This window comes from Micromesistius poutassou, assembly GCF_964030765.1.
Source record: "Micromesistius poutassou genome assembly, chromosome: 12".
NCBI classification, from domain to species: Eukaryota; Metazoa; Chordata; class Actinopteri; order Gadiformes; family Gadidae; genus Micromesistius; species Micromesistius poutassou.
The window spans coordinates 15,807,930-15,832,348 of record NC_140282.1 but is presented as its reverse complement, the minus strand read 5'-3'; the positions used below and the strand labels follow the sequence as shown (position 1 = coordinate 15,832,348).

At 41.4% G+C, this 24,419-nt stretch overlaps 1 protein-coding gene across 3 annotated transcripts in view; it reads right to left on the bottom strand.

Annotated features, from left to right (window-relative positions):
• Positions 1–3,056: 3,056 nt before the first annotated feature.
• The window catches only part of LOC311356667 (LIM domain only protein 7-like), a 43,060-nt gene continuing 21,697 nt past the window's right edge, over positions 3,057–24,419 (bottom strand). The window contains exons 9-30 of one of the 3 annotated variants that reach the window (XM_084476479.1): positions 23,750–23,809; positions 22,495–22,636; positions 20,868–21,004; positions 20,238–20,391; positions 19,431–19,849; positions 17,894–18,035; positions 15,038–15,301; positions 14,127–14,232; positions 12,651–12,812; positions 10,690–10,757; positions 10,425–10,488; positions 10,247–10,306; positions 9,519–9,544; positions 7,938–8,045; positions 7,597–7,683; positions 6,818–7,095; positions 6,356–6,406; positions 6,105–6,157; positions 5,836–6,016; positions 5,257–5,472; positions 3,889–3,983; positions 3,057–3,812 (exon numbers count right to left, since the gene is read on the bottom strand). In XM_084476479.1, the coding sequence (XP_084332605.1) occupies positions 3,799–3,812; positions 3,889–3,983; positions 5,257–5,472; positions 5,836–6,016; positions 6,105–6,157; positions 6,356–6,406; positions 6,818–7,095; positions 7,597–7,683; positions 7,938–8,045; positions 9,519–9,544; positions 10,247–10,306; positions 10,425–10,488; positions 10,690–10,757; positions 12,651–12,812; positions 14,127–14,232; positions 15,038–15,301; positions 17,894–18,035; positions 19,431–19,849; positions 20,238–20,391; positions 20,868–21,004; positions 22,495–22,636; positions 23,750–23,809 (2,887 nt within the window). In that variant the 3' untranslated portion in view covers positions 3,057–3,798. Of the gene's footprint in view, positions 3,984–5,256; positions 5,473–5,835; positions 6,017–6,104; positions 6,158–6,355; positions 6,407–6,817; positions 7,096–7,596; positions 7,684–7,937; positions 8,046–9,518; positions 9,545–10,246; positions 10,307–10,424; positions 10,489–10,689; positions 10,758–12,650; positions 12,813–14,126; positions 14,233–15,037; positions 15,302–17,893; positions 18,036–19,430; positions 19,850–20,237; positions 20,392–20,867; positions 21,005–22,494; positions 22,637–23,749; positions 23,810–24,419 lie in introns of all 3 variants that reach the window. The other 2 variants (XM_084476477.1, XM_084476478.1) reach the window with 2 other exon arrangements.

Here is a 24,419-nt window from a genome sequence, read left to right as displayed (position 1 = left end):
TTTTTATAGGGACACCACTGTCAAAAAGACTGTTTAAAGGCTCTTAGAAAATCAAATGGCATGAAGTGCAAATTCTTCAAAGTGTCAGAAATGTGAATAAAGAGAAAGACAGCATTCAGAAATGTTTAGTTCCCACAGTAGGCTAGTCCACTTATACACAACTAAAGTAAAAATTTAACCACATTAACTTCCTGGGAAGCAGATGTTCTTGTGATTGCGTCACAACACAACACTGGGCTACACATTTTAACCATAATAACAGAGTGTAGTTTTGCCTAGTTTTATGGCATGGCCGGCTCATTTTATTTTAAGTGTTACTGCCATTGCAGAACTACTTTAGCCTCAACAAAATAGTGTCTGATTAGAAGCATCTCTACAGGAGCTGGGGGTCGAAGTCCAATCTGTTTTAATGTGAGAGTCTCACAAATCAAAGATTAGATTGAATACAAAAATGTTGATAGCAGATTGGCTGAAACTCCGGGTAAATTCTGCCAATTACGTCACATTTATCTTTCTTGATAACTTATTAATCACATTATCTAAATTTTGTTTTGCCTGTGCTGAAAACTTAGTTTAAAACAAGTATGATAATTTACGTGAAACAACATAGTTTCACATATTTTTCAGTTTAAATTATGTTAAATTAAGTTTAAATGTCAAATTCAATGTTGCAACTGTTATCAATTTAAACTTTGTGGTCAATTCTTTACTTTCTGAGAATCTTGTGAAAATGCAATGTTTACCGTGGGAGCGTACATATGTTCCCCGGGTCCTATGTTCCCCGGTCACGACAAACTCGCACGCTGACTCCTAACCATAACCGTGACCCTAGCCCTTACCCTACCCGTAACCCTAATAATCATGATTCTTCCGGATTCCGCCTACGAAAAACACATTCGCTCCCCGGTCACATACAAAGCGGGGAACATAGGACCCGGGGGAACATAGGGATGACCCCTTTACCGTTTTGTGAATTGTGAAGTAGTGTAGCCTACTATATAAACACCACTCCCACAAATCAAATGTCAAGCTTAAAATACAAAATAGACTTTTCTCGCTCGGTCTTCACTTGACTCATCTGGCTGACCTTCCGCTAGTTCAACTAGTGTTCTTCAAGTAGGTCAGAGCAGAGCCACCGGGGGATCCTACACTACTGAACATAACAAAGAAAACACTTGACAGTATCTCCAATAGGTTCTTCTAGGAAGACTGATGTCCTCCGCAGACCCAGAGGTCAGGCCACTGAGTTCTCGAACCTCTCCGTCGCTGCCAAGAGTGCTGGGAGGCAGAACACTTAACATTTTCACGTCGGGCCTTCCTAATGCCTGGGGACTTCGAGATCTAATTCAAGGTCAGGGTTAAAGGTTAAATTTGACCTCAGGGGAGGGGGTTCTTGTCACTATGACCAGATGAAAAACTGAATATCTACTGTTTTCTACTAAAGAATAAGATCAAATAATCTCTTCTGTTTCGACTAAAGAACAGAATATAACTATCTACCGTGTTCTATCAAAGAAGATAAAAGAATCCCTCTAGTTTGAACCAAAGTGGTGCGAGTTCTGCAAGACTCCAGGGCAACACAGGAACATCACACGACGACCTACTACATGTAACATATTTCATGGAACAACATTTATACTTGTACCATGTTTTTTTTATTTTATATTAGGTCAACAGAACTAGTTTAACTAGTTTAAAGAAATCTCGAAAATCAGCCTGCAAAGGGCTTTGCTTGTGTATTGTCACTGGTCTATTGATATTAAAAATAAACATGAGTTCCATTATGTATACACAGTAGGCGAGTCATGTTTTAAGGGATATCGTCTGTTGCTCTCTGGTTCCTGTTTTAAGATTAAGCAAAGGTCGGGGTGATAAGTGTGTCTCTTCCTTCTGTTAAGCAGTGACACTTCCTTTAAAGTTCTTACGATACACAACCTTCTCTTCACTGACCTTGCATTACCATGAGTTAAATATGTTGCAATGCAGAAATTGGGATTGTGCGTTAATAACATTCATAGGACCACAACCTGATTTCTGTTGAGCAAATTGTAAAACTAATCTATCACCCGATTGCTTGCTGAAATGCATACTTGAAACTTAAGACAATCTTAGTTCAAAAAAAAAAAAATATATATATATATATATATATATATATATATATATCAAACCACAACCAGTAGCAATCATCAGTAAATGTATTTATTCATCTACAAAATAAGTTGAGAAAAATTATTTGAGATACATATAAAACGATACAGGAATGTCAAAATTCTCCATTTAGCATTGAGAGGAGATAAGAGGAAGGAAGAGTGACTGATGTTTCAATAGAGAATAGAGCATTGAGACCGTTTTATTTTCGCTGTTTGGTGGAATCATAAAAACAGAAGGCTGCACTATGGAACACTAAGTATCACTTTTTTTTCACAAGGTTACTAATGAGTTTTAAACCAAAGGATTAATTCCACTCGCACTTCAATTTGAGAGAGATATGACATATGCAGATATGACATATGACATATAACATTTAAAAAAAACAAAGCATGTAGAAACACATCCCGGGTAAATTAGGTAGACAATGAAGGTCTCGTTAGTCAAACGAGGCCAAATTAATGTTTAAGTCATTAGACAATCGGGTATTTGATAGAAAATCGAGAGCTTATTTACTCCTTAGATCTCTGCAACACTTTGCTTGCGTTTCTATTTCAATAACGTACATGATACTAACCCACTTATATTATGTGCAATTTATGTCGTAGTGTGTAACATTTCAACTAGATCGTAACTTAAATCTACCCGGAAATTAAGTCAATGCAGATCAAGTGACTTCAAAAATGTTATAAAAATATCACATCCTATAACCGATACATTATAGGCCTACATAAAGCGCATTTTAAAATGCTGGCCAGCCCGTACCTTTGCTTACTAGAATCTTAATATTTACTCCAAAAACCATTCCCACTCACGCTAAACAGCCAGCTATGCTGCGACACAGTTGCACAGCCAGAGTTGACAACTCAGTTGGAGTTGTCAGAGCTTAGTTAAGGGTTCAAGTTGTCTCCGACCTACTAAATTGGTGCTGCCCAATCTTACACATAGCGATTTTATATTTAAAAAAAAATCTCCAATGACCATTCGACATAGTCCAACGATCTAATGAACTTAACATAAAAGTGTATCTTTACGAGTTATTTTCTGCGGTCATTATGAACTGGTCGATGAACCATATATTATTTTGGTTAGAAGGACGCCCACTCAAAACTAAAGCAGTGGGTCAATACTGCCATCTAGTGGTGTGATAAAATAACGGATAGAATTGTGGGATATATATTTTATTTCCAAACTTTTCAGTAACATTTACCCGGTTAATCATTTAATTATTGTATCACTGCTGTACCCATATCAGCAAATTATCTGCAAAATACACATAGCAAGAAGAAAGTGAAGAAAGAAAGTGCTTGAAGTTATGTAATTGACATGGTCTTCACCATAGCATTAGTTAAATTACTTGCTGATGGGGGGAAAACAAAACGACAGTGGACAACAGATAGAACCAAAAATCGAAGATTTAAAAACACTCATTACCCTATTTTATTTCATACAGTACATTTAATTAACAACTTTTGGCCGACAGTGAAAGATTAACAAATATTTCCAAATTAAAACCAGACAACATACGGGCCAGGGAGCTAGTGGGCGGGGTGCACGTGGCAGTTCATCCAACATGTTGTTGCGTCACCTCCACAAAATGGCCCCTTTCCTCTCAATCTGACGCAGTTCTTCTCTGGTCACATGACTTGGTCAGTTGCTGGAAACTGTAAGAATTGATGAATAGGATTTGTTAGTATTCCACAGGACTGAAACTAGTCCAGAGTGGCAAACGATACTCACTCGAGCTGAACGTAGCAACACTTGCAGGACGACTTGTGGTCTCGGCTCTCAACTTTTGATCCCTCTCCTCCGAGATGCTCGGCACTGCACACTCACTGTGGACACGCACATAAAGTAGAACTTCATGAAAAATACTTCATAGTGTGTTTCAGTACTTGAGGATAGTAAGTAAAGCTTTATATATTTAAAAGGACAATTCCGGTATTTAGCACATTGAGCCCCCTTTCTGGTTTGTCTAGGATGAAATAAAGATCACATTTTTGGCTCATTTCAAATCGCCCCTGCCTGCTTCAGAATGGCTGGCTACGGGCATTCACAAACCGGTCCTTAAAAGAACCAACCTAAACGTTTGCTTTCAGAAATGTGCAACTCACCGAGTGGTTAGTGGTGCTTTGATGTTCCTAATCAAGTATCGTAGCGAAATACAGTTTCTGTCGTGTTTTATTTGGCATTTTGTGAATCCCATTGAAACCGGACCAGAACTGGAAATGGAAACGGGGTTAATGGAAAGGCCGTTAACGTTTTGTAACGTTTTTTAGTCTTTTAGCTCGGTTCACCGACCACAACCAGCCCCCTTTCCGTTTCTGATCAAGGAGCAATGAGTCTTCCAACCGAAATCAATGGATAAAATAAAACACGACAGAAACTGTATTTCGCTATGATACTTGCTTTGGAACATCAACAAAGACCACTAACCACTCGTTGAGTTGCACATTTCTGAAAACAAACGTTTAGGGTTGTTTTAAGGGCAGGTTTGTGAATGCCTGTAGCCAGCCATTCTGAAGCAGGCAGGGGCGATTCAAAATGAGCCAAATACCCAAGACAGGATCAATAGTCAGAATTTCAGCTTCAACCACTCTATTTCATCTTAGACAAAACAGAAAGGGGGCTCAATGTTCAAAATACCATAATTGTCCTTTAAAACTTGTGCTGAACAAAGTGCTTTACAGGAAAAAAAAAAAGTGAAAGAAATCCCAATGAAAAGTACAAACAGACAAGTAATCAAAATGGGCATAAAGACAACATACATGACAACTTTTTCAAATGACTAGCCTGTATAACATGCAAATAATACAAACACAGCAACACTAAATATCAGCTAAAACAACATTTAAACCAAATTAACAAAATCAACAGATTCGGCCCTCTAATTGCGTTTGGATTTCAAGCTGGAGCAGGGGTTAGATAGAATGCATGATTAAAAACTATATAAAACACGATCTAGGCAGTGTAGAGCTCTAAAAGTGAATTTTAAAATCTATCCTAAATCGTACAGGTAGCCAATATAGGGAGGCAAGAATTGGGGGTCATACGGAACTAACCACTGAACACACACACACACACACACACACACGCACGCACAATTACCTGCCAGCTTTTCCAGGGAGACGTGTGGCATCGGGGAATAAATGTTGGGAGAAGGAGATCGGGGAGTTGGTGAGCTGGTCCGGTGAAGTCGGGCAGGTGGTGTACCGAGGATAGACGCTCCGACCAGAGAAGCCAGAGAGAGCCCTGGGGCCTGACAGCTCACAGGGGGCCTCGGAGGAGGGGGGGGGAGAGTGGAGGCTGTCCAGAGACTCGTACCTGGGAGGGGGGGGAGGACAAGTAGAAGCGTTCTGACTGCCTCTCTTAATAGCGGGCTGGTTATCTAGTGGTTAGGGTGTTTGACTCCTGGTCGAATGGTTTCTGTGCACCAACGTCCGTAGCCTACCTGTATGCATCGCCCCCCCCCCCCCCTACCAACTAGCAGGTTCAACCCTAGGAGGGACTAGAGCCCTGAATCTAGAGATACTATAACACTTCCTCCTTGATGGGACTAGAAACCCACCTCCTTGATGGAGACCAGAACCCTATCCCTGACAGGAGCAGAACCCTATCCCTGACAGGAGCAGAACCCCACCTCCTGATGGGAGCAGAACCCTATCCCTGACAGGGGCAGAACCATACCTCCTGAGGGAGACTCCTGTGTAGAGGGGTTCCTTGAGGGAGCTGGCCCTGCGCTGGCGAATCCAGCTGTTGTCGGTCAGCAGGTGAGTCCTCTTCTTCATCTCCTCAAGGATCTGCTGCCGGTTCTGCTCCGCCTTTGACACAGTCGCCACCTTCCCCTTCTTCTCCTCCTCCCCGGGGCCTGTCAATCACACAGCCAGGGGGAGGGGTTATGTCCTCGACTTAAACAGCGTAACGGACGACCGCAGTACTGAGGCGAGGCCACTGACCTTTGGTCTGCCTGTGGTGAGAAGCCAGTGTCGGGGTGGACTTTGACATCCCACTTTAAAAAGCAAAAAACGCAACATTTACCATTTAGTTTTAGCAGCTTTTATACAAAACAACTTTTAACCTGTTCCCATGTTGATCAGTAGGTAAAAACGAGTTTGTAACCATCCAGCAGATTTTCATTGTCTGCTGTTCTGCTGGTGGGAAATTGGGCTTTCGAGGTAGGTAGGACACCGAGCTAATGGAGACGTACCGGTATGCTGAATAGAGCTGGGTAAATCCACCAGAACCCGTCGGCCTGAACCTCAACAGCAGAACCAAGCAGGAGAACCAGAGGAGAACCACAGGAAGCAAACAGATCCAGAGGAACCGAGGAGAAGCAGATCCGAACGAGAGCAGCCCCAAGAAGCAGCAACACACACGCACACAGCAGTTAATTATCCCACCGGGAAAGTAGAGAAACGACCCTGAAGTAAAAGGATAATAAACTGCCAAGGTTGAACTAAGACAATACTGTACATGTGATCAGACTTCGACGAGTCGACATACAATTAATTAAACAGGTTAAAAGCCACAGTTCAGGTTTTTCATGCAATAGAAAAACAATAATGAGAAATCAGGCTAAAAAACATGCAGCAGCAAACATCGCTTACTAAAGGAATTCCTATTTGATCATGGCACGCCAATAATAAAATAACTCAAACGGTGTGTTTACAAGTCAGACTCAGCCCGCTTATCCTTCTCCGCTTCTAGACTGTGAGGCGTCGACCCGGTCTCTGTAGCAAGGGGTCTGAAAGCAGCCGGGTCTGCAGGGGTCTGGGGTCTGATGGGAGCAGGGTCTGAGTACTGGACGCCGTCACATCCCGTCCCCTCGTTCTGGCCTCTGACAGAACCATCGGCTTCCCAGTGAGGAGCTTGTCTTTGGACGACCGGTCTGGTTAGGCTGGCGGGTGTGACAACACCAGGGTTACCCAGAGGCCAGACCGGCCGCTCCTGTGAAACAACACGTTAACATAATGATGAACGTGGGTGAAACTGAACAGTGGCAATCTCTGTTAAAGTGTTCTGGTTAACATTGGCACATTGAGCCCCCTTTCTGGTTTGTCTAGGATGAAATAAAGATCACATTTTTGGCTCATTTCAAATCGCCCCTGCCTGCTTCAGAATGGCTGGCTACGGGCATTCACAAACCTGTCACAAACCTTAACCTTAGTGGTTAGTGGTGCTTTGATGTTCCTAATCAAGTATCGTAGCGAAATACAGTTTCTGTCGTGTTTTATTTGGCATTTTGTGAATCCCATTGAAACCGGACCAGAACCGGAAATGGAAACAGGGTTAATGGAAAGGCTGTTAACATTTTGTAACGTTTTTTAGTCTTTTCGCTCAGTTCACCGACCACAACCAGCCCCCTTTCCGCTTCTGATAAAGGAGCAATGAGTCTTCCAACCGAAATCAATGGATAAAATAAAACGCAAGTATTAGTAGTATGCAGACCTCTGTGCCCCTCGGCTCCTCCCCGGTCCCCTCCTGAGCGCTCTGCCATTCAGCCTGCATCCGCTTCTGGTCCCGCTGGTAGCGCTCCTGGTGCAGAACAAACACACCCTTGTCAACAGGACATAAAAATACCCCACCCTCGTCAACAAGACACAAGCACACCCTTGCAACAATACACACAATTAAAAACACACCCTTGTCAACAACAAAACATGGCACGGAAATAAATCAACAGACATGACTTCTGTTTATGACTTCATTAACAGAAAACAAATGCTAAAGTCATAGTAAAACTTTTGAACTGACTGGTATCAGTGCCCCTGCAAGTGCCCTTCTCTGACCTGTAGATGGCGCTCCTGCTCTTCCTGCCAGCGCTCCTGACGTTTGCGTTCTTCTTCGTGGTCCCAGGACCAGTTTGAGGCAGGCGGTTTCAGAGACGGAACTTGAAGCTGGACACGCACACAATAAAGCATGAACACGGTACCACAAACCACTGAACGAACACACACACAGATTCGGCACAGAGCAACTTCAACAAATCTAAAGGGAATCTGTCAGCCAACAAATGAGCACAGACGGCGAGCAGTCTCGTCTATTACCTACCTACTAGTCATTCAGATTCATAGCCTACATCCTGACTTGCAGGGCCTGGACAAGCTTACCCATTGTTGTTATTCTGATATTGAGGCAAAACATGATCACTGTCCTATAGCGTAGATTATTTTTGCAACAATGAAAAGCCGTCTCTGCTTGATAGACAGCAAAAAGTTTGCGAGCTTGCGTTGACTTCAACTTGGCCAGCACCCCTGACCTGAAGGAGGGCTTTATTTTGAATGACCAATAACTAGCCTAGCCCAAATCATTGACGTTCAGACGCATTTAAATGGTTGCTGGCAGTGTTGCCACTGCCAGCAACCATTTAAATGCACACAATTAAACAAGATAACCGCTATGTATTTTTGTTGATTTATTTCGCATTTATAATAGTTTATCCAAAGTTGGCAGATATATTCGAGTGAATATTTCACAGCGGGGTGGCGCCCTAGCGGCCTCTATTGACCCACCGCCACTGCAAGTAACTCTACAACAGTGAAAAGTAGGTAAAGAACTGGGTTGCCAATGGAGCTCTAGTGTGTGTGTGTGTGTAGGCTAGACTGGGTACCCCCAGCCCATTCTGCCGGCGATTTGAATTCGCCCTGCAGAAGGGTCTGGAGAGGAGCAATACATTTCTTTCTGCTTCCGATACGCTTTTGCAGGAGCCAATCACCAAGCTGGCTTTTTTCTCTTGTGCTGAAGAAAATTACAGCAGCTTCCCCAGACCAACGTGCAATCTACGATGGAGCTGTATGGCAATAGCCAGGCTAGGTGTAGGCGTTATTCAGACCATATTAATTAAGCAAGTGGGACAAATCAATGTGTTGCCCGCTGCTCTAAAATAAAATATGATTGGACCCATTTTTCAAACAATTGCCAATGTATGGGAAACCCTATCAATCCCGGATGGCGTTGTTCTGTTGGATGGATAATTTTTTGGAACTGGCTATGGATTTCTATGGGTTTGACCAAAGTATTTGGATAAAGCAAGTAGACACACACACACACACACACACACACACACACACACACACACACACACACACACACACACACACACACACACACAATCTAGTTTGTATAATATATATATTAATATATATAATTTTTATATATATTAAAGCGGCTCAAGAAAATAATTCAAATATCCAATGGTACTGTACAATCATGGCAATTTACTTCATGTTTAAACCTCAATAAGTGGTTGATTGGAAATGGTTTAGAAAGTCACACCATTTGTAAAGGCTTTATCTGAAAACCTTTTATACAACAATATCACAAATGCCATTCAGTGAAATTCTACAAAAAAAGTTTAGTTTGTTACTTACGTCAGATATGGCTGATTCAGTACCTCCTTAAAGAGTGGGAACACACAGATCAGTGATACAACAAATGATCAGCACAAAATGGACGCCAATATTTCACATCTTCACAGCAAACAAAAGACCACACAGCAAAGCAATGCACAGAAGTGTTGAGTGAAACAAGCTTTTATCATCTTAGTAAAATGACAAGATCACGACAACCATCCCACGCACAGGGCTTTGTTGGGCTGCGTAGAACAGTGGCTGAGCGGTGCCGGTGTTAAATTAATCCACACCACGACAAGAGCACACAAACAAAAATATATAACAAAAAAAAAAACTTTACCACAGAGATAAACCCAGGAGCTGTAGCCAGCAGATCCTGACGGAGGGGAGGCAAGGTATTAAGAAGGTGATACTATGGTTCAGCCATGGTAACCCATTCCCCAGCCCAAAATGTGAAACTGCACTCCCTTCCCCAACTCTAGGAACGTAGGTAGGGGCGTCATGTAATTAACATGACGCCTCCCTACGTTATTTAAATGAAGTCCCACTTCGTTTGGTTCTCTTATTACTTCCTCCCCAACTAGCAAATTAGTTATGGCTGTAATGATAGACTTTTCCATTCAACTTCAAAACTGTAGCTTCGCAGATTTTTTGCCAAGCCAGAAATTTGGTATTCAGTAAAAGCCTTCAAAGCTGCAGAGCGCTTAAGCCAACAAGCTGCAGAGAGCCCATAATAGTCCTTTTACCTTTCACATTAAAAAACTCTGCTCTCCGCCTCTGATTTCTCAGTACAATTCGTTCAAGTTCTACACAAACAGGAGGGAGTTGAGGTTAGGGGAGAGCTCAGCAACATTATAATTCAGATAACCAGCTCAGAGGGAAACAGTTCGGGGATCCCCATCCCCACACAACACATCTAGTTACCTTTGCTACTGGCGGTCTTTCGGGGCTCCTCAAATTCTCGGTTCCTGGTTTGGATGCCCAACCCCTGACGTGAAAAGGAGAACGTTGTCATCATTACACTATTTGGTTTATATGTTTACTCATTTTATTTCCAATATTCTTTTTCCATCCTGAATAGAGCACCTGTGATGGTTACAAGTGAGGCTCAATAAAGTTAAAGTTAAAAGGTAAAGTTACTGGAGTGAATCTGAAAGAGATTCACTCATATGCCCAGCTGCCCTCTCACCTGGGCATGTAGGTCGGGGCCAGTGGGCATGATCAGGACGTCTTTATGGGCGTGGCTTTCAGGACAGCCTATCAACATGGAAAGATCAGCACAGATTTAGGGTCTTCCTAGTCCCAGCTACACCGGCGCTGCTTACCCAGATATATGATCCTAATTGTTATAAATTCGGATGACTCTTTATTCCTACCTACTTTATAGAGAAATGATTGACGTGGTCCGAAATTCCCATCACATAGCCTTCTCAGCCAACCGACACATTTACAGAAATGTTTCCAAGCATACCATCTAGGGCTGAATGATTAATCAAATTCAAAATGACAGACAATTTTCAAATCGCAAAGTCTGCGATTAAAAATTGTGTTTGTTTTAATGTTACACTGTAACCATTCAGAAGGTCGGAATCAGAAAAACTGGGCCACGTGGTTCACATGTACACCCACAACCCTACGCTGCCGTGACAGGCGAGGTGAGCAGTAGATGAGGAAAAAAACTTCCCACACTACACTTTGATTTGTTGATGTTGACATCTTGTGAAAATGCAAAAATGCTAAATGGCTATAGTTATCTTAATATTTTTGAGTGGTAGAGCCACAGATTTGTTTTTTATATTTCTGCACTTAAGTTTATGTGATTTGTTGCAGTTACTGACCGAGATCAGCAAGATTCATATTTATTTATATTTTACAATACAATAGGTGAATAAATATGTAATAATATCAATTAATTTCATCTTAACACTTAGGACTGGCCTACAGGAAAGACCAGTTTATATGTTGACTGCATCCAATGTTGTGTTGGCCATACTATAGAATGATTTGCTTGTGTTAAGTAAATAATGCCGAAGTTAAGGAGCAAAAATTTAATAAAAAGATTTGCATACTAAAACCTGATATTGGTCTAAAAAAAAGTCATTTTGGACAAAAGCGTCTGCTAAATGCCTTAACAGAAGGGTTGAAAATCTTATTCCAAGCATGATTCTATACAAATCCGATACAGCAACCATACTTTCAGTTTCAAACAATTCGGTGCAAATTTAAATGCTATGCATTTCAGTTTGAGTCAATGCAAATTTGATATATATATTTGTTTGATTTAGGGATACAGAATGCCATTTAGTACAGATGAATCACGTAAATGAAAACTTGAATAATTAATGCAATTTCAGTTACCACAATAGTGCTGTTTTGCTTTGATAAAAAAAATTTTTTAGGTATACAACAAATGAAATCCAGCAATCCAAAAATAACACATTTTCTGTTAAATTTATCTAGCAATTGCTAGCAATGCAATAATTTTTATTCAAGATATTCCCCAACAAAATGGTACCGCCATCGGAAACCCCCTTGTAAACGTGCAATAGTAGCAACCAGCCCTCACTGTGAGGAATATTAAGTAGGTATAATAAGTTCCTGTTAACTTGCGATCAAACAGTTTGCATTTCATTTTAACATTAATGCACCAATACAGAAATACAAATAGTAGTCTGAACGCATGGGTCATAACGTAATGTTGTAACAAAATCATGACCAACAGTGAGCATAGGGTAATGTCCCAGTCCTTGCCCTGGTAACAACAGCATAACAATTATGGTACTGTATGATAAATGTCCAGATAACCACTCGCAATAAGCGCAATATGAATGAGTTCCCTGGGGTTGAAACTCATAGCGACACCAGCTTACAGAACTGAAACATGGTACCTTCTGCTGTCCAGACGTGTCCCCATTGGTAGTGAGAAAAAGACAGTTTCAATACGTTAAGACAAGTCAAATTTTGAACTATGCCCAACATGGTGGATTGAGTGGCGGAGGTGGGAACTGTTGTTATGGAGCTACTTTTTTGAAATTGTCTTATTTAAAAATGCGAAGTTCGGGCTCCTAGATTGGAAGCGCAGATGGATGAATCATAAACATAATAGACATCCGTTCACATGAGCTGTGTGTGACCTGTCCAGGGCCTTACCCTGGTTGCTATAGCGACTGACGTCCATTGTGAGGCTGCCGGACTGCAGGGCTGACGTCATAGTGCTCTCCCATTGGCTGGAGCTCAGCTGCTCCACCTTGGCGCCGCCTAATGTGGTGATGACATCACCCACGCACAGCTGGCAAAGCTCAGCAGGGCTGCCTGAAGTATTAAGACCAGAGAAGAAGACATGACGAAGAACCCTGCTTATCATTTGAGATATATACTGTACATTATTGGCCACAAAGTGGAATCTTGCTTTCAGGCTCACAAGACAAATAAAACATGACTTAAAAACAGGAAAAGGATCAGAAAAACCAGAGGGGACGCATTGGTAGATGCGATAACAGTGCATCAAAAAGGAGTGAGTTCATTATTTTACATTTGAGGAGCCATCATCTAGCATGACTCCAGAGTGTAGGGTAACATTGATTCAATGCTTGTTCTGCAACCATTTCTTTCAGGAGAACACAGACCATACACCCTGAACTTCCCGTTTTGAAAAACTCAATATTTAGCATCTTTTCAAATGCTTGCAAGCTTGCCCATTTGACCAGCTAGACCACTACAAGAAGAATCCAACAAACTTAATACTGAAGTCATTTGCAGAATAATGGCGTATATAATCAAGTAGTTATCATGCTAGACAATCCGTGGGACTTGGGTCCAAAATAGTGAAACATTAATTTAAAAAAAAAGAAGCATTTTAAAAGATAATCTTCTGGTAGCAACCAGTGTGAAATATTGGAACAAACGTACACAATATGCCAGATCTGCCTCAACACTTAATTAATTGAAATAATCAAAAATTGTGTTTTGAAATTCATTGACACCGGCATATTTACTTATTAATTAAAACATATACTTTACATTTCTTGCCCTTTAATGATTGTACATTTGTGTGTCTAAAAAGTTGTTTCCCTGCCTATGTAAAGCACTCTGAAATGCCTTTGGGTTTGATGGGTGCTGTATAAATAAACTTGCCTTGGTCAATTGTCACAAAAAACCACACTGTCTGGCAGGATACTGTAACTTCCTTCCACTTTTAAAAATTTTAACCTTCTCCATGAAACTCAAGCCCCCATCACATACTGTACATACAAGTGCATTAATAAAACGTTCAGAGATAATGTCCTCATGATGTTAGCAATGATCTTCTCTTCTCCTTATTTGCTCAACTAGTCCAGTGGTGTTTTCAGCAAGCCAACCAGAGACATTCTGAATGAGTCCCCAGTACTGAAATAACATATCCAATTGCCCTGTCCAGGACGATAAGTATAAACCCAAATTCCAGTTAAACTGAATCCACAGTATAACAGGTAGTCCATGATGGAGTGGAGTCTCTGAGCTGGTCCAACAGACGTGACTCTGATTCCCCAGTGTAACAGGTATTCAGCAGAGTTTCTTACCTGGTTGAAAAGACGTGACTCTTGCTCCCCAGTATAACAGGTAGTCAGTATAGGTGGAGTCGCTCACCTTGTTGAACAGAGGTGACTCTGGCTCCAGTGGCGCTCCAGTCCGTCTGGAAACCGAAGTCATCCACACTGTTGGGTGTCAGGCTCAGACTCACCCTCATCCGCCTCTGTGGGACGGACACACACACACACACACACACACACACACACACACACACACACACACACACACACACACACACACACACACACACACACACACACACACACACACACACACACACACACAGTAAAGCGGACACCCTGAGATTCTAGGTGTCCTGCTTCCTGTTGGAAACTAGAAACGGTGGGATGTGCTACGGGGGCACAGCGACCAGGCAGCCCAGCTCAGATGAAATGCATCCAATCAACAATGTATGTTCATCATCCACTCCCTTTAGTCACTCAACAATATAGATTTTTTTTAAAGGTCCCATGACATGCCACCAGGTGTGGTGTGATTAGCCGTTACAAGCCGTTTTGAAAATCCGTTATGACATAACAGATGGACGTGTCCACCTAGATGTGTGCTGGATAGATCAGTCTACCAGCCTACCCAGTGGACTGTAGCAAACGTTGCTCATCTATCCGTCACACATCTAGGTGGACAGGCCTATCTGTGAGGTCATAACAGACAGATGTTCAAAACGGCTTGTAACGGCTAATCACACCATACCTGGTGTGCATGTCATGGGACCTTTAAGATCTCACATCGATCATCCACTTACTTCACTCTTCAACTATGGAAATGAAACAATCCAAAACACAACTTCCTCCTCTAGTCTGTAAATCAGTATTACGTTTGTCATGCAGAGTTCAAATTCACAGCTGCGCCAACATTGACTGTGTGATGCTTTTCATCTACATTTTATATTTAGTCAATTCAGGCTTACTTAATGAAAACAGGCAGTGGAATTGAAAGACCATACACACCTGTGGTGCGCTGTGATTGGCTGGAGGAGGCAGGTGTGTTTCGGAAAGGGTTGTAAAGGAGCGTGGGTCACTGCAGTAGGGAAGACCGTTCGTACGTCCACCCTCTTCCCCTTCACGTTCCTTCCCTGCCTCGATCTCCACTTCCTGTTTCTCTGCAGCTTGGACGGGAGCCCTAATGAGGGAGGTCGCGACTTGACGGTTCAGTATCGGCTGGAGAGATTGCCGCTTGTCATTTCTCAGCGGGAGGGTCTTGTAGTCAATTCCCTGCAGGGGGGGGGGGGGGGGGGTAGAGAGCACTAGAAAATGTAATCCCACACATAAGGGATTACTGTGCATAGAAATGCCTGTGATCTTTAAGATCTTTTTGCATGTCGCTTTGGATAAAGGCATCTGCTAAGAAGCATAACCATATTTCATTTAAATTCAGCTGAGGGTTGTATAGCCAATGCAAAGATTGATAGTTGAGTGTGCATGAGTTGAGTTATGGTTGGACAGAAATCAGACACTGAAACCATCAACTTCAGTCTCTTATCTTCTCTTAATTGCACAACCTTTGAACAATTATCTGTTGGTAAGATGAGGGAGGTAGTTAGATAGCTTCTTTAAATGTAAATCAGTCAATACTAGAAAATGCATTTCCTGCAGAAAATGCGGTGAGTGCTGTAGTACAAAGTGAGGTTGAAAATATGTTTTAATAAAGCCACATAGATTAAGACGTAAAGAAACGTTAAATGGCTTAGATCAAGTGAAGGGATTTGAACAGAGTTCAAAAGTCTAAATGGAGTAAACAATGTAAAAATGCACACCTACTACCATGCAGTAGTAGTAATGGTGGTAGTAGTAGTAGTCGCTGAAGTAGTAGTAGTAGCTGAAGTAATAGTGGTACTAGCTGCACAAACAATATGCCATATGATATGATTGATATGGTATTGATTGATGTTTGTAGAAAGAATTAATTATATATTTATTATAATAGTCCCGCCAGTTCTTTTAAAAATCAGCCGAAATTGAATGTACTTGCCTAATGCTCATTTTTGAAGCATAATGTGATTTAAAGTAGTCAAATTGGGCGGTAAAAATTGCCCAATCTGGCAACGCTGCCTGAACATCATAGAAAGTAGTCAAAGTAGTCAATCTGGCAACACTGCCTGCACGTCCTCACGCTCCTCCCTCAGCGTAAATCAATGAGACCAACTGAAAACGAGGCGGACATGGAACTTGAACTGTGATTATTAAAAAAGTATAAATGTGTCTTGATTTGTTAAACCTTTGAGAGAAGGTTAACAATACTTTTTTTTACAAAGTCATTAGTAGTAAGTGTCAGAGAATGGGCGGGTGGCTCCGCCGTCCTCCCAGTGACTTCCATTGTAAAAAATATTATTTAAAAAGTAGAATCTCAAAAAGTAAGTAAAGTAAAGTAAGTAAGTAAAGTTTACAAATATGAAAAGTCATTGTCCAGATGTATGGACCTAGACCTTTGTGACAGATGTTGAATAGAATCGATTGGTTTGTTAGTTTTGGCCACAATTGGCCATAATTGCCCAAGTTTGGTCGGAAGAAGAATAATGTAAAAGGGATATCAAGATAGTGCATTCCTATGCAAAATAATGAAAGAAAGACGGACAGTGACAGAGCAAGTGAGATCCAGAGAATATTGATAAATGACTTTAATTATGATCACTTTAATTGCATGTAGGCTACTCATCGTCTTGAGTCTAAATTATTTTGGAAAAAGATTATTCTGGGCCCCTTCTGCAATATTACTTAAGCCATATTGCCAAATTACTATAGCCATATTTTTCCATATAATTCCTTAAAGGGGTAGTTCAGGATTTTGGTCATCGGGTCTCATTTCCAAGTGGTTTAGTTTAAATACTTCTATAGCTAGACAGATCCAAATTACAGAACACGTAACTATAACATAATAACAAATTAATAACTTCTAAGCAAAAATGTGTAATATCTCGGAGCAGCAGAGTAGAAACAGAGGAGCCGGACGTGTAATGGAGCGGTCAGGTAGCAGTGGTCTCTACCTTCCAGCCTCCATGCATTATGGATGGAAAGACGAGCCGCTAGTGGTAACACAAGACCGCTAGCATGTAGAGCATGAACAAAAACAGGAAATGATCAGCGACAAGTGCTGTTGTTTACCAAAAATACTAAATTAACCACCTCCATTTCCATGAACCGACTTACCTGCACTAGTGACGACAGAAAGTCATGACTACCTTTTTACGAACCCATAGAACTGTCTAACTAGATGACATCACAGCATCATCAACATCATGTGCGGCCTACTCTCATATTATCTCATTACAATCATTAGAAAGAGTGAGAAACTTTAAAATTAACTTTATAAACCAACTATAAAGTAAAGTTGCCCATCAAAGCACAACAGACAAAAAAAGCCCTGCTTGATCTAGATATTTAGCTTCTTCCCCTTGCATCATCTTTATCCTATTAAAACCCTCCAAATAAATTTTGATTAGGAGAAACATGAACTATACGAACTACTTCTCATCCGTGGCAGCTGGCCGTGAACCAATGTCCGAACTGAAACAGATGTCGCTCAACTCTGTTGAGACCCCACTGGTCAGCGGGTCTCAAAATATACTAGCCCCATGAACATTTTGCACTGGTCCTCACGCAAAGCTGGAATTATCATAATCATAAAACCAAAGGCTTTCCTTTGTCGACATGTTTAAAAAAATCATGTTAACCATATGGCTATTTCAATTGTTTTATGAAAATGCATATATATTTTATAAAGGATTATATATTTTTCTCAGATTATCACTCCAATGGGGAGAGTGCGTTCAACATTTCACTGGCCTGAGTGATGAACACTGAACTCACCGTGCTGAGCAGCGAGGACTTCCTGGAGGGCCTGGTGCCGAAGGGGCGGGCCGTGAGGACGTTGGACAGACGCGCAGAGCCTTCAGAGCGGCGGTACCCTCGAGGGAGGCTGGCCGAGCCCGACCAGGACATAGAGTTGTACCTGAGAACCCAGGAAGAGGAGGTGGTACGCAGGTCACTAGTGGAGGTTCACTGGTAATACTATTATTGTTGTTGCTACTAGAGGACAGAATAATGTTGTTGGTTCGATCCCCTACGGCAGGGCTATTCAACCTCCTTAACGAGTGGGCCAAAGAGGAAAACCACTGGGGGTTCAGGGGCCATAGTAAAACTATGTCAGTGAATCGCTACAAATAAATCTTACTTAAAGTAGTGTTAACTTAATAGATATAGTACTACTACATGGAATAAACTTGGCAGACGGATTCCTTTCTTCTTCACTTTTAATCGTATCATTATAACATTTTTTTGTTAATAAATATTTGTCGGTCCATTCGCTTTTGAATTGGCGATTTTCACAATCAATCATATGTATTTTTGGGCTTGGAGAGAGACATCTTGAAGCGTGTTGTTAGCCTAGCTGAAGTGAGTCTCCGTGGCCCGCCAGCATAAAATGCAACGTGAGCTTGACTGAGCCAATAGCAGGTGCAGACAGAGCCTTATAGGCATGTGTATGACAGATTTAATGCATTCGTTTAATTTATCATATTACACTGTAATATGATAAATAAAACGAATAAATTTTTTTTTTTTTTTTGAAGAGACAAAATATATATACTTTTTTTTGGTTTGCAGGCAACCTCTTGCGGGCCAGAAAAAAACCAACAAGGGCCGTATTCAGCCCACAGGCCGCTAGTTGAATAAGCCTGCCCTACAGGTTATACATTCAATCCCCAAAAGGAACTTTGATCCCTGTAAAAGGGGTACTGGGTTGGATCCTCGGGGTACCAATTAGTACCCCAGGAGCACTTTCCAAAATGAAGAAAATGAAATGCATCCAATTTACCAAATTAAAATTTTCTTCATTATAACATGTGTTTTGTGGAAGCCCATGTGCAAGAAAATACCCATAATTGTAAAAAAACACCAGGACGAATTCACAAACATTAAACATAAATCGAATAAACCTCTTTGAAAAATGAGTCCCCTAACTGAAGCACATTTCACTGATGACCCTCTAACTTGTTAGAGAGACGTGTTCCGGTGAGAGACATTTATGTGAAGTATATTAGTCATGTAGCCTTTTGACATTGCCGATTCCTGAAGTCCCATTACGATCAACTTGTCAGAAATTCATCATCAAAAAGATTTTAGGCTTCAGTTTTGTTGAGAATTCCATTCAACTTGTGTAGAAGGTATAACATGTACAGTACGCAGGACACAACTTCCCCCCCCCAAAAAAAACAACTCAATTTATTTTGTTTTTTTATATATCTGTAGCCCACAACCTTTGATTACAGGACAAAAAACGGATAATGCCTTCCCCTTAAAACCTAAAGTCAGGTAGTCAATGCGCTGTCCTTTCCCCCCGAGATACCTGTAGAGGAAGCTGTGGTGCGTTGGCCCTTTCCCCAGACCTGCCGCCTCCTCCCCAGCTACAGGCCCGGCAGGGGCTCTGTAGTTGTTCTGCTGGGTCACGTCTCTCCCCTGGAGGAACGGCCCGTGATGGAGGCTGGTGACTTTGCGGTCCGTGACCTGCGGTGAGTTGGGCGTGCGGTCGACGGTGCCTATGCCCGGATACGGGACCGGCCCCATAGTGGCTCTACGGCCCCTCCCTCTGGTCTGGGTCCGTCCAGCAGTGGGACTAGGCTGGAGCTTGACGAGGGTCTGGGGAGGACTGCAGGTGGAGGGGGTGGTAGCGGTGGTGGAGGAGGTGCCGTCGGAGGCCAGTGAGGCGGCAGGGACCTCCTCTCCAAGCAGAGGGCGGTGAGAGGCGGGCATGGCTCCAGACAGGGGCTTTACACACAAGAAAGGACGGGTGTATCATGCCCGCACAAACATTTCTAAAGATTCAAATTTGTTATGAGGGGTTGATTATTCAAATCATGCCAACCAACAGGTGTGGATAGGCTGTAACCTGCAACATCTAACAAGCCAGGTACACTGCAGAGACCTCACTGTTGAGAACTCCTGTGGTTAGAAATTATTAAAGAATATATGCTAGATGAACCATCATGTACCAACCAACTGGGCCAGCAAAACCCCACACACATTAAAGACCAATCAAAGCAGTCCCCATCCGCAGCCTCAGAAGACACTTTACAACATTTTGTTCATTTTCATAGAGACTGCAGATGGAAACGAGCACGAAACAATAATCAGGTACAATGCCATAATCGGGTACCTGGTTCTGGACGGGGCTACATGAGGAGGATGCGTTGTCGGGCCAGGGGTCCCTGAGCAGGGTCTCGACAGTGTAACTCCGGGAGAGTGCTGCGTGAGAGGCTTTGGATGAATGGGAGGAGGTGGGGCCGGGAACAGAGGGAGACAGCTGGTCTCTGAGGATGGAGGAGGAAAGAGGAGCCGGGGAGACGGAGGTGAGGAGGGGATGGAAGAGAGGGCAGACGTGGGGGTTTGAGTCTTGCATCAAATTACATATCAGCTTGTAGGACGTTCTTAGCTCATATCCAAACGTCTTCGCATTGATTATTTCAGGAGGTTGAATTGTTGAATATCCCACTCGTACTTTACTACTACTAGTAAATTATACTTCCTAGAAGTGCTTAGATAATAATAATAATAATAATAATAATACATTTTATTTATAATGCACTTTTCATCATAGATCTCAAAGTGCTACAAGTTAAAAACAAAAGATGAGCAGTTTAAGGAAAAAGGAAAAATAAAAGGTTTTAAAAACAAACATCTAAGGGGGACCAAAAGCTTTGCTAAAAAGACTGTCTTAAGACCTTTTTTACATAACTATATAACTATACATTTCTAATTTAGTTTGTTTCAGACGTCACTTGGGTACCCGTTTGCCGTTTTATTCTGTCCACCGGTCGCCCTAGTCCCGCTGGTCGTCTCGTTGACCTCATGTTTTCGTTCCTCGACCTTCCTGTGGAGGTCAGAATTGGTGCTCCTACGTCTGTTCTTCCACTTTGTCAAATCCTTTAAACACAATCAAAAGAAACATAAAAAGCAATACATCACCGTGTATATAAAGAGGAATCCAACATTAGAAACACGTGGAAACTTCCTGAAGTGCAACCAGTAGAGCCACTTCTCCGCTGACCTGTCTGAGCGCATCAGTGGTGCATCAGGAAGAGCAGGGAAAATATGACCATTGTTCTGGACACAATCTACTAAATATTTTGATTTGTGTGATCATGGTTACTTTTTTGCCATCATTTAAGTTTTTGTGATGCTTCCGTTATAACTAGTCAATTCTTTTTTTTTTATCCATTTGACTATTTTAACGGTATTTATTAATACATTTAACAAGATGGCAGCTCTCCCACTGCAATATACAACTTCTGCTGTGCTGAATTTTTTCATTATCACCTGTGATCGACTCTTGGCAGCTTTTGAAAAAAAATTAAAGATTACTTTTTTTTTTTAAAGATTACTAATTATTTCTCTTCACTGTTCATATCCTAGTAACATACGTACGTATATTTAAGTATGATTAAATATGAATATAAGTATGATTAAACTCAGATTACACGTTTACAACTTGAAATTAAGACGGGTTATCCTGCTTAACATCTAATCAAAATAGTTTTTAATACCTATAAATTAGGTATTGGGCATAATGCTTAGTTGCATAGAAATCAGCGTAAAACATTTTTGCTTACCAATAAAAAAAAAGTATTGCCAACGCTTTTTGATAATATGTAACCTTGCTTTATTAGTAGCCTACATATATGCCAATGATGAGATAACCAGGCTTTATAATTAATGTAGGCTATAAGGCAGCAGTCTAATATCAAAATATAAAATACATTATATACATACTGTACGTTTATATAAACATGTAGGCTATTATACCAGCAGTTAGACCTAAAGTCTGGAAAGGGTGATTCTTGCAAGTCTGGGAGTATTCTATAAAACATACTTCATAATAACAAATGTAATTTTGGTCTGAGTGCATTTGCAATCAATCTTAGTCTGCTTTAGATTTCATTATTAGTCTTAAAGTAAACCTGCACCTTGGCGACACTTGCTGGAGAAACAGTAAACTGCGGCCTTGCAGCTACAGCAGGGGTCATGTTTACAGCATATGGATTTTCACCTTGTTTTCTGGTCAGATGAGACCCCAAGGCGGTTCTAGTGTTAAATGATGTCTCAATTTCACAACATTTAACAAGTACACACACCGATATACTGCCCATCGAGTAGTGTCCGATGATCAAAACGGGTCGGTATACTACTCATTCAGGATGCACCGTGAAATATACCGACAGTAACTGTTCCAGCACCACGAACAATAACAAATGTATAACTTGTCCTAAAGCTACGCTGCACTCAGTCACTACACCAACTCCTCATTGTATGCCTTTCCTTCAGCCTCAATGTTAAGTTGTTTTAACATGACATGACTTTTACATTACATTTTACATGACTAAAAACGGTAAAGGTTGGAATGAAAGCGGCCGCACCTCCTGCCATTTTTCCTCGTTCTCCTTGGACCTGGCTCCGTATGGAGGGCGACTTGGCCTGATGACGTCTGGACCGCCTGAGTTCTTCCCATCCTCCTCGCAGCCCGGGGACTCCATGGGGATGTCGCTCGTGGATTTGCTCCTGAGGGAGGGACGTGACGGAGGGCAGGGGGAATAAAGGTTCAAGATGGGTGCTGTACACAATACTAAAGCAAGTTTGCTGCCATTTAAAATATGGTTATAAGAGCTATATGTGAGGTAAAACAATGAGAAAGAGGTTAGGTAGTATAGTCTATCACATTGGTATACTATGAACACCAAGATCTGAAGTTAATTTAATTTTTTTTTTAACCCTTAAAGTAATTACATTTTAAACTGAGAATCAAATCTATTAAAATGTCAACATTCATTCAATGTTGAAAAACGTAACATGCCAGCAAACTAAAAAGCAGTATAATGTGACATTACTCATAAGACATATTGTAAACAACAAAAGGGAGGGGTGTGCAAATCTTGCCAGATAGCATCACCTATAGAGCATTAAATTACATGGCAGGCAAATCATGTTGAAGCTTCGCAAACCAGCATTCTATGTACTCACATTTTCACAAAAGCCTGTGATCCATGAGGTCACTAAGGCTGATGCATTGTAGAAGCAAAATAGCAAAGTGAAAGTAGAATTTATTGCCATCATATCCAATTATTAGTGACGTAAACACCTAACCCCACACATAGCAAGCTCTACATCCATGCCACCGAATTCCTGAGCATGACAGAGGTCGCTTTAAAAAGCAGAAGACATCAAGCCACTCATGTCTGCAGCTCTGGTGAGACGTTTGGGATATGTTAGTCATTATGATGTAGAAACATTTTTAGACCACAGCTTAAAAAAAACATTTCAATTGCTGAGTGTAACTGTCAGTCCAGTGGTATTTTAATAAGACAAATCTCTTAGCAGATAGGTTCTACATTGGGGACAGGCTTCATTTTAGCCGTCACACAATCGATGTTGAAGAAAAGAAAAAAATATGATCATGCAACTTTTACTGTGCCAAGCTTCAGCCAAGCAAGCAAAGAAGAGACTTACAAAATGGACGTAAATATCTTAATCTTTTGGAAATATACACAACTGATATCCACATCTTGCAGGAAGGTTAGCCTCAGTTTGTAAAAGCAAGTCAAGCCAGCGCTGAATGAAGCCGACTGATCTCTGCTGCGTTTGTCAAACGGGAAATAATCAAAAACCAAAACTTACCAAATCCAGCCAGGGTTGACCTGAGGAGGTCGACCTGGACGGAGCTGAATCTGAGAGACTCTGGAGGATCAGGATAAAGATCAGACTTTCTATTCCTTTCTATTACCCTCCGGTTCTTTCTGTGACAAAACATTTCCTCTCTGAGATTAATAAAGAACATTTTATCTGAGTACACAATGTTTTCACAAACTGATTACGTAATAAAAACATATCTAAAAATGTTTTGATGAAGATATTTTTTGCCCAAATGGATAGGTGTAAAACATTTAAAAGTTGTGGCATCGAAAATGTACACTGGTTGACATTTAGTCAGTCAAGGGTTTGTGGTTTAAATGTGCAAAACATTGGGATAATAAAGCCACATACAATCCATAACTTTACAGCCTTTATTGCCTGAGACACTGTTCCTCTTCAACACCGCAGTAAAATGCAAAGCTCCAGACCAAATCACTAAATGAAAGCTTTCATTGGTTATTGCCGCATGACTCTCTCTACTATCTCACTGGAGATAAATTAGGTTTGACAGTCATGAAATGTTTCAGCGGAGGTATGACATCAGTAGCACAACAAGAAAGCTTATTCTGTTTTAGGCGAAGATGAACTCTTGCTATCTTCAGCTTGTTGTGATAGAGGTGCTTAACCCATAAGTGAAGAGATGTCCTTTTTTGAC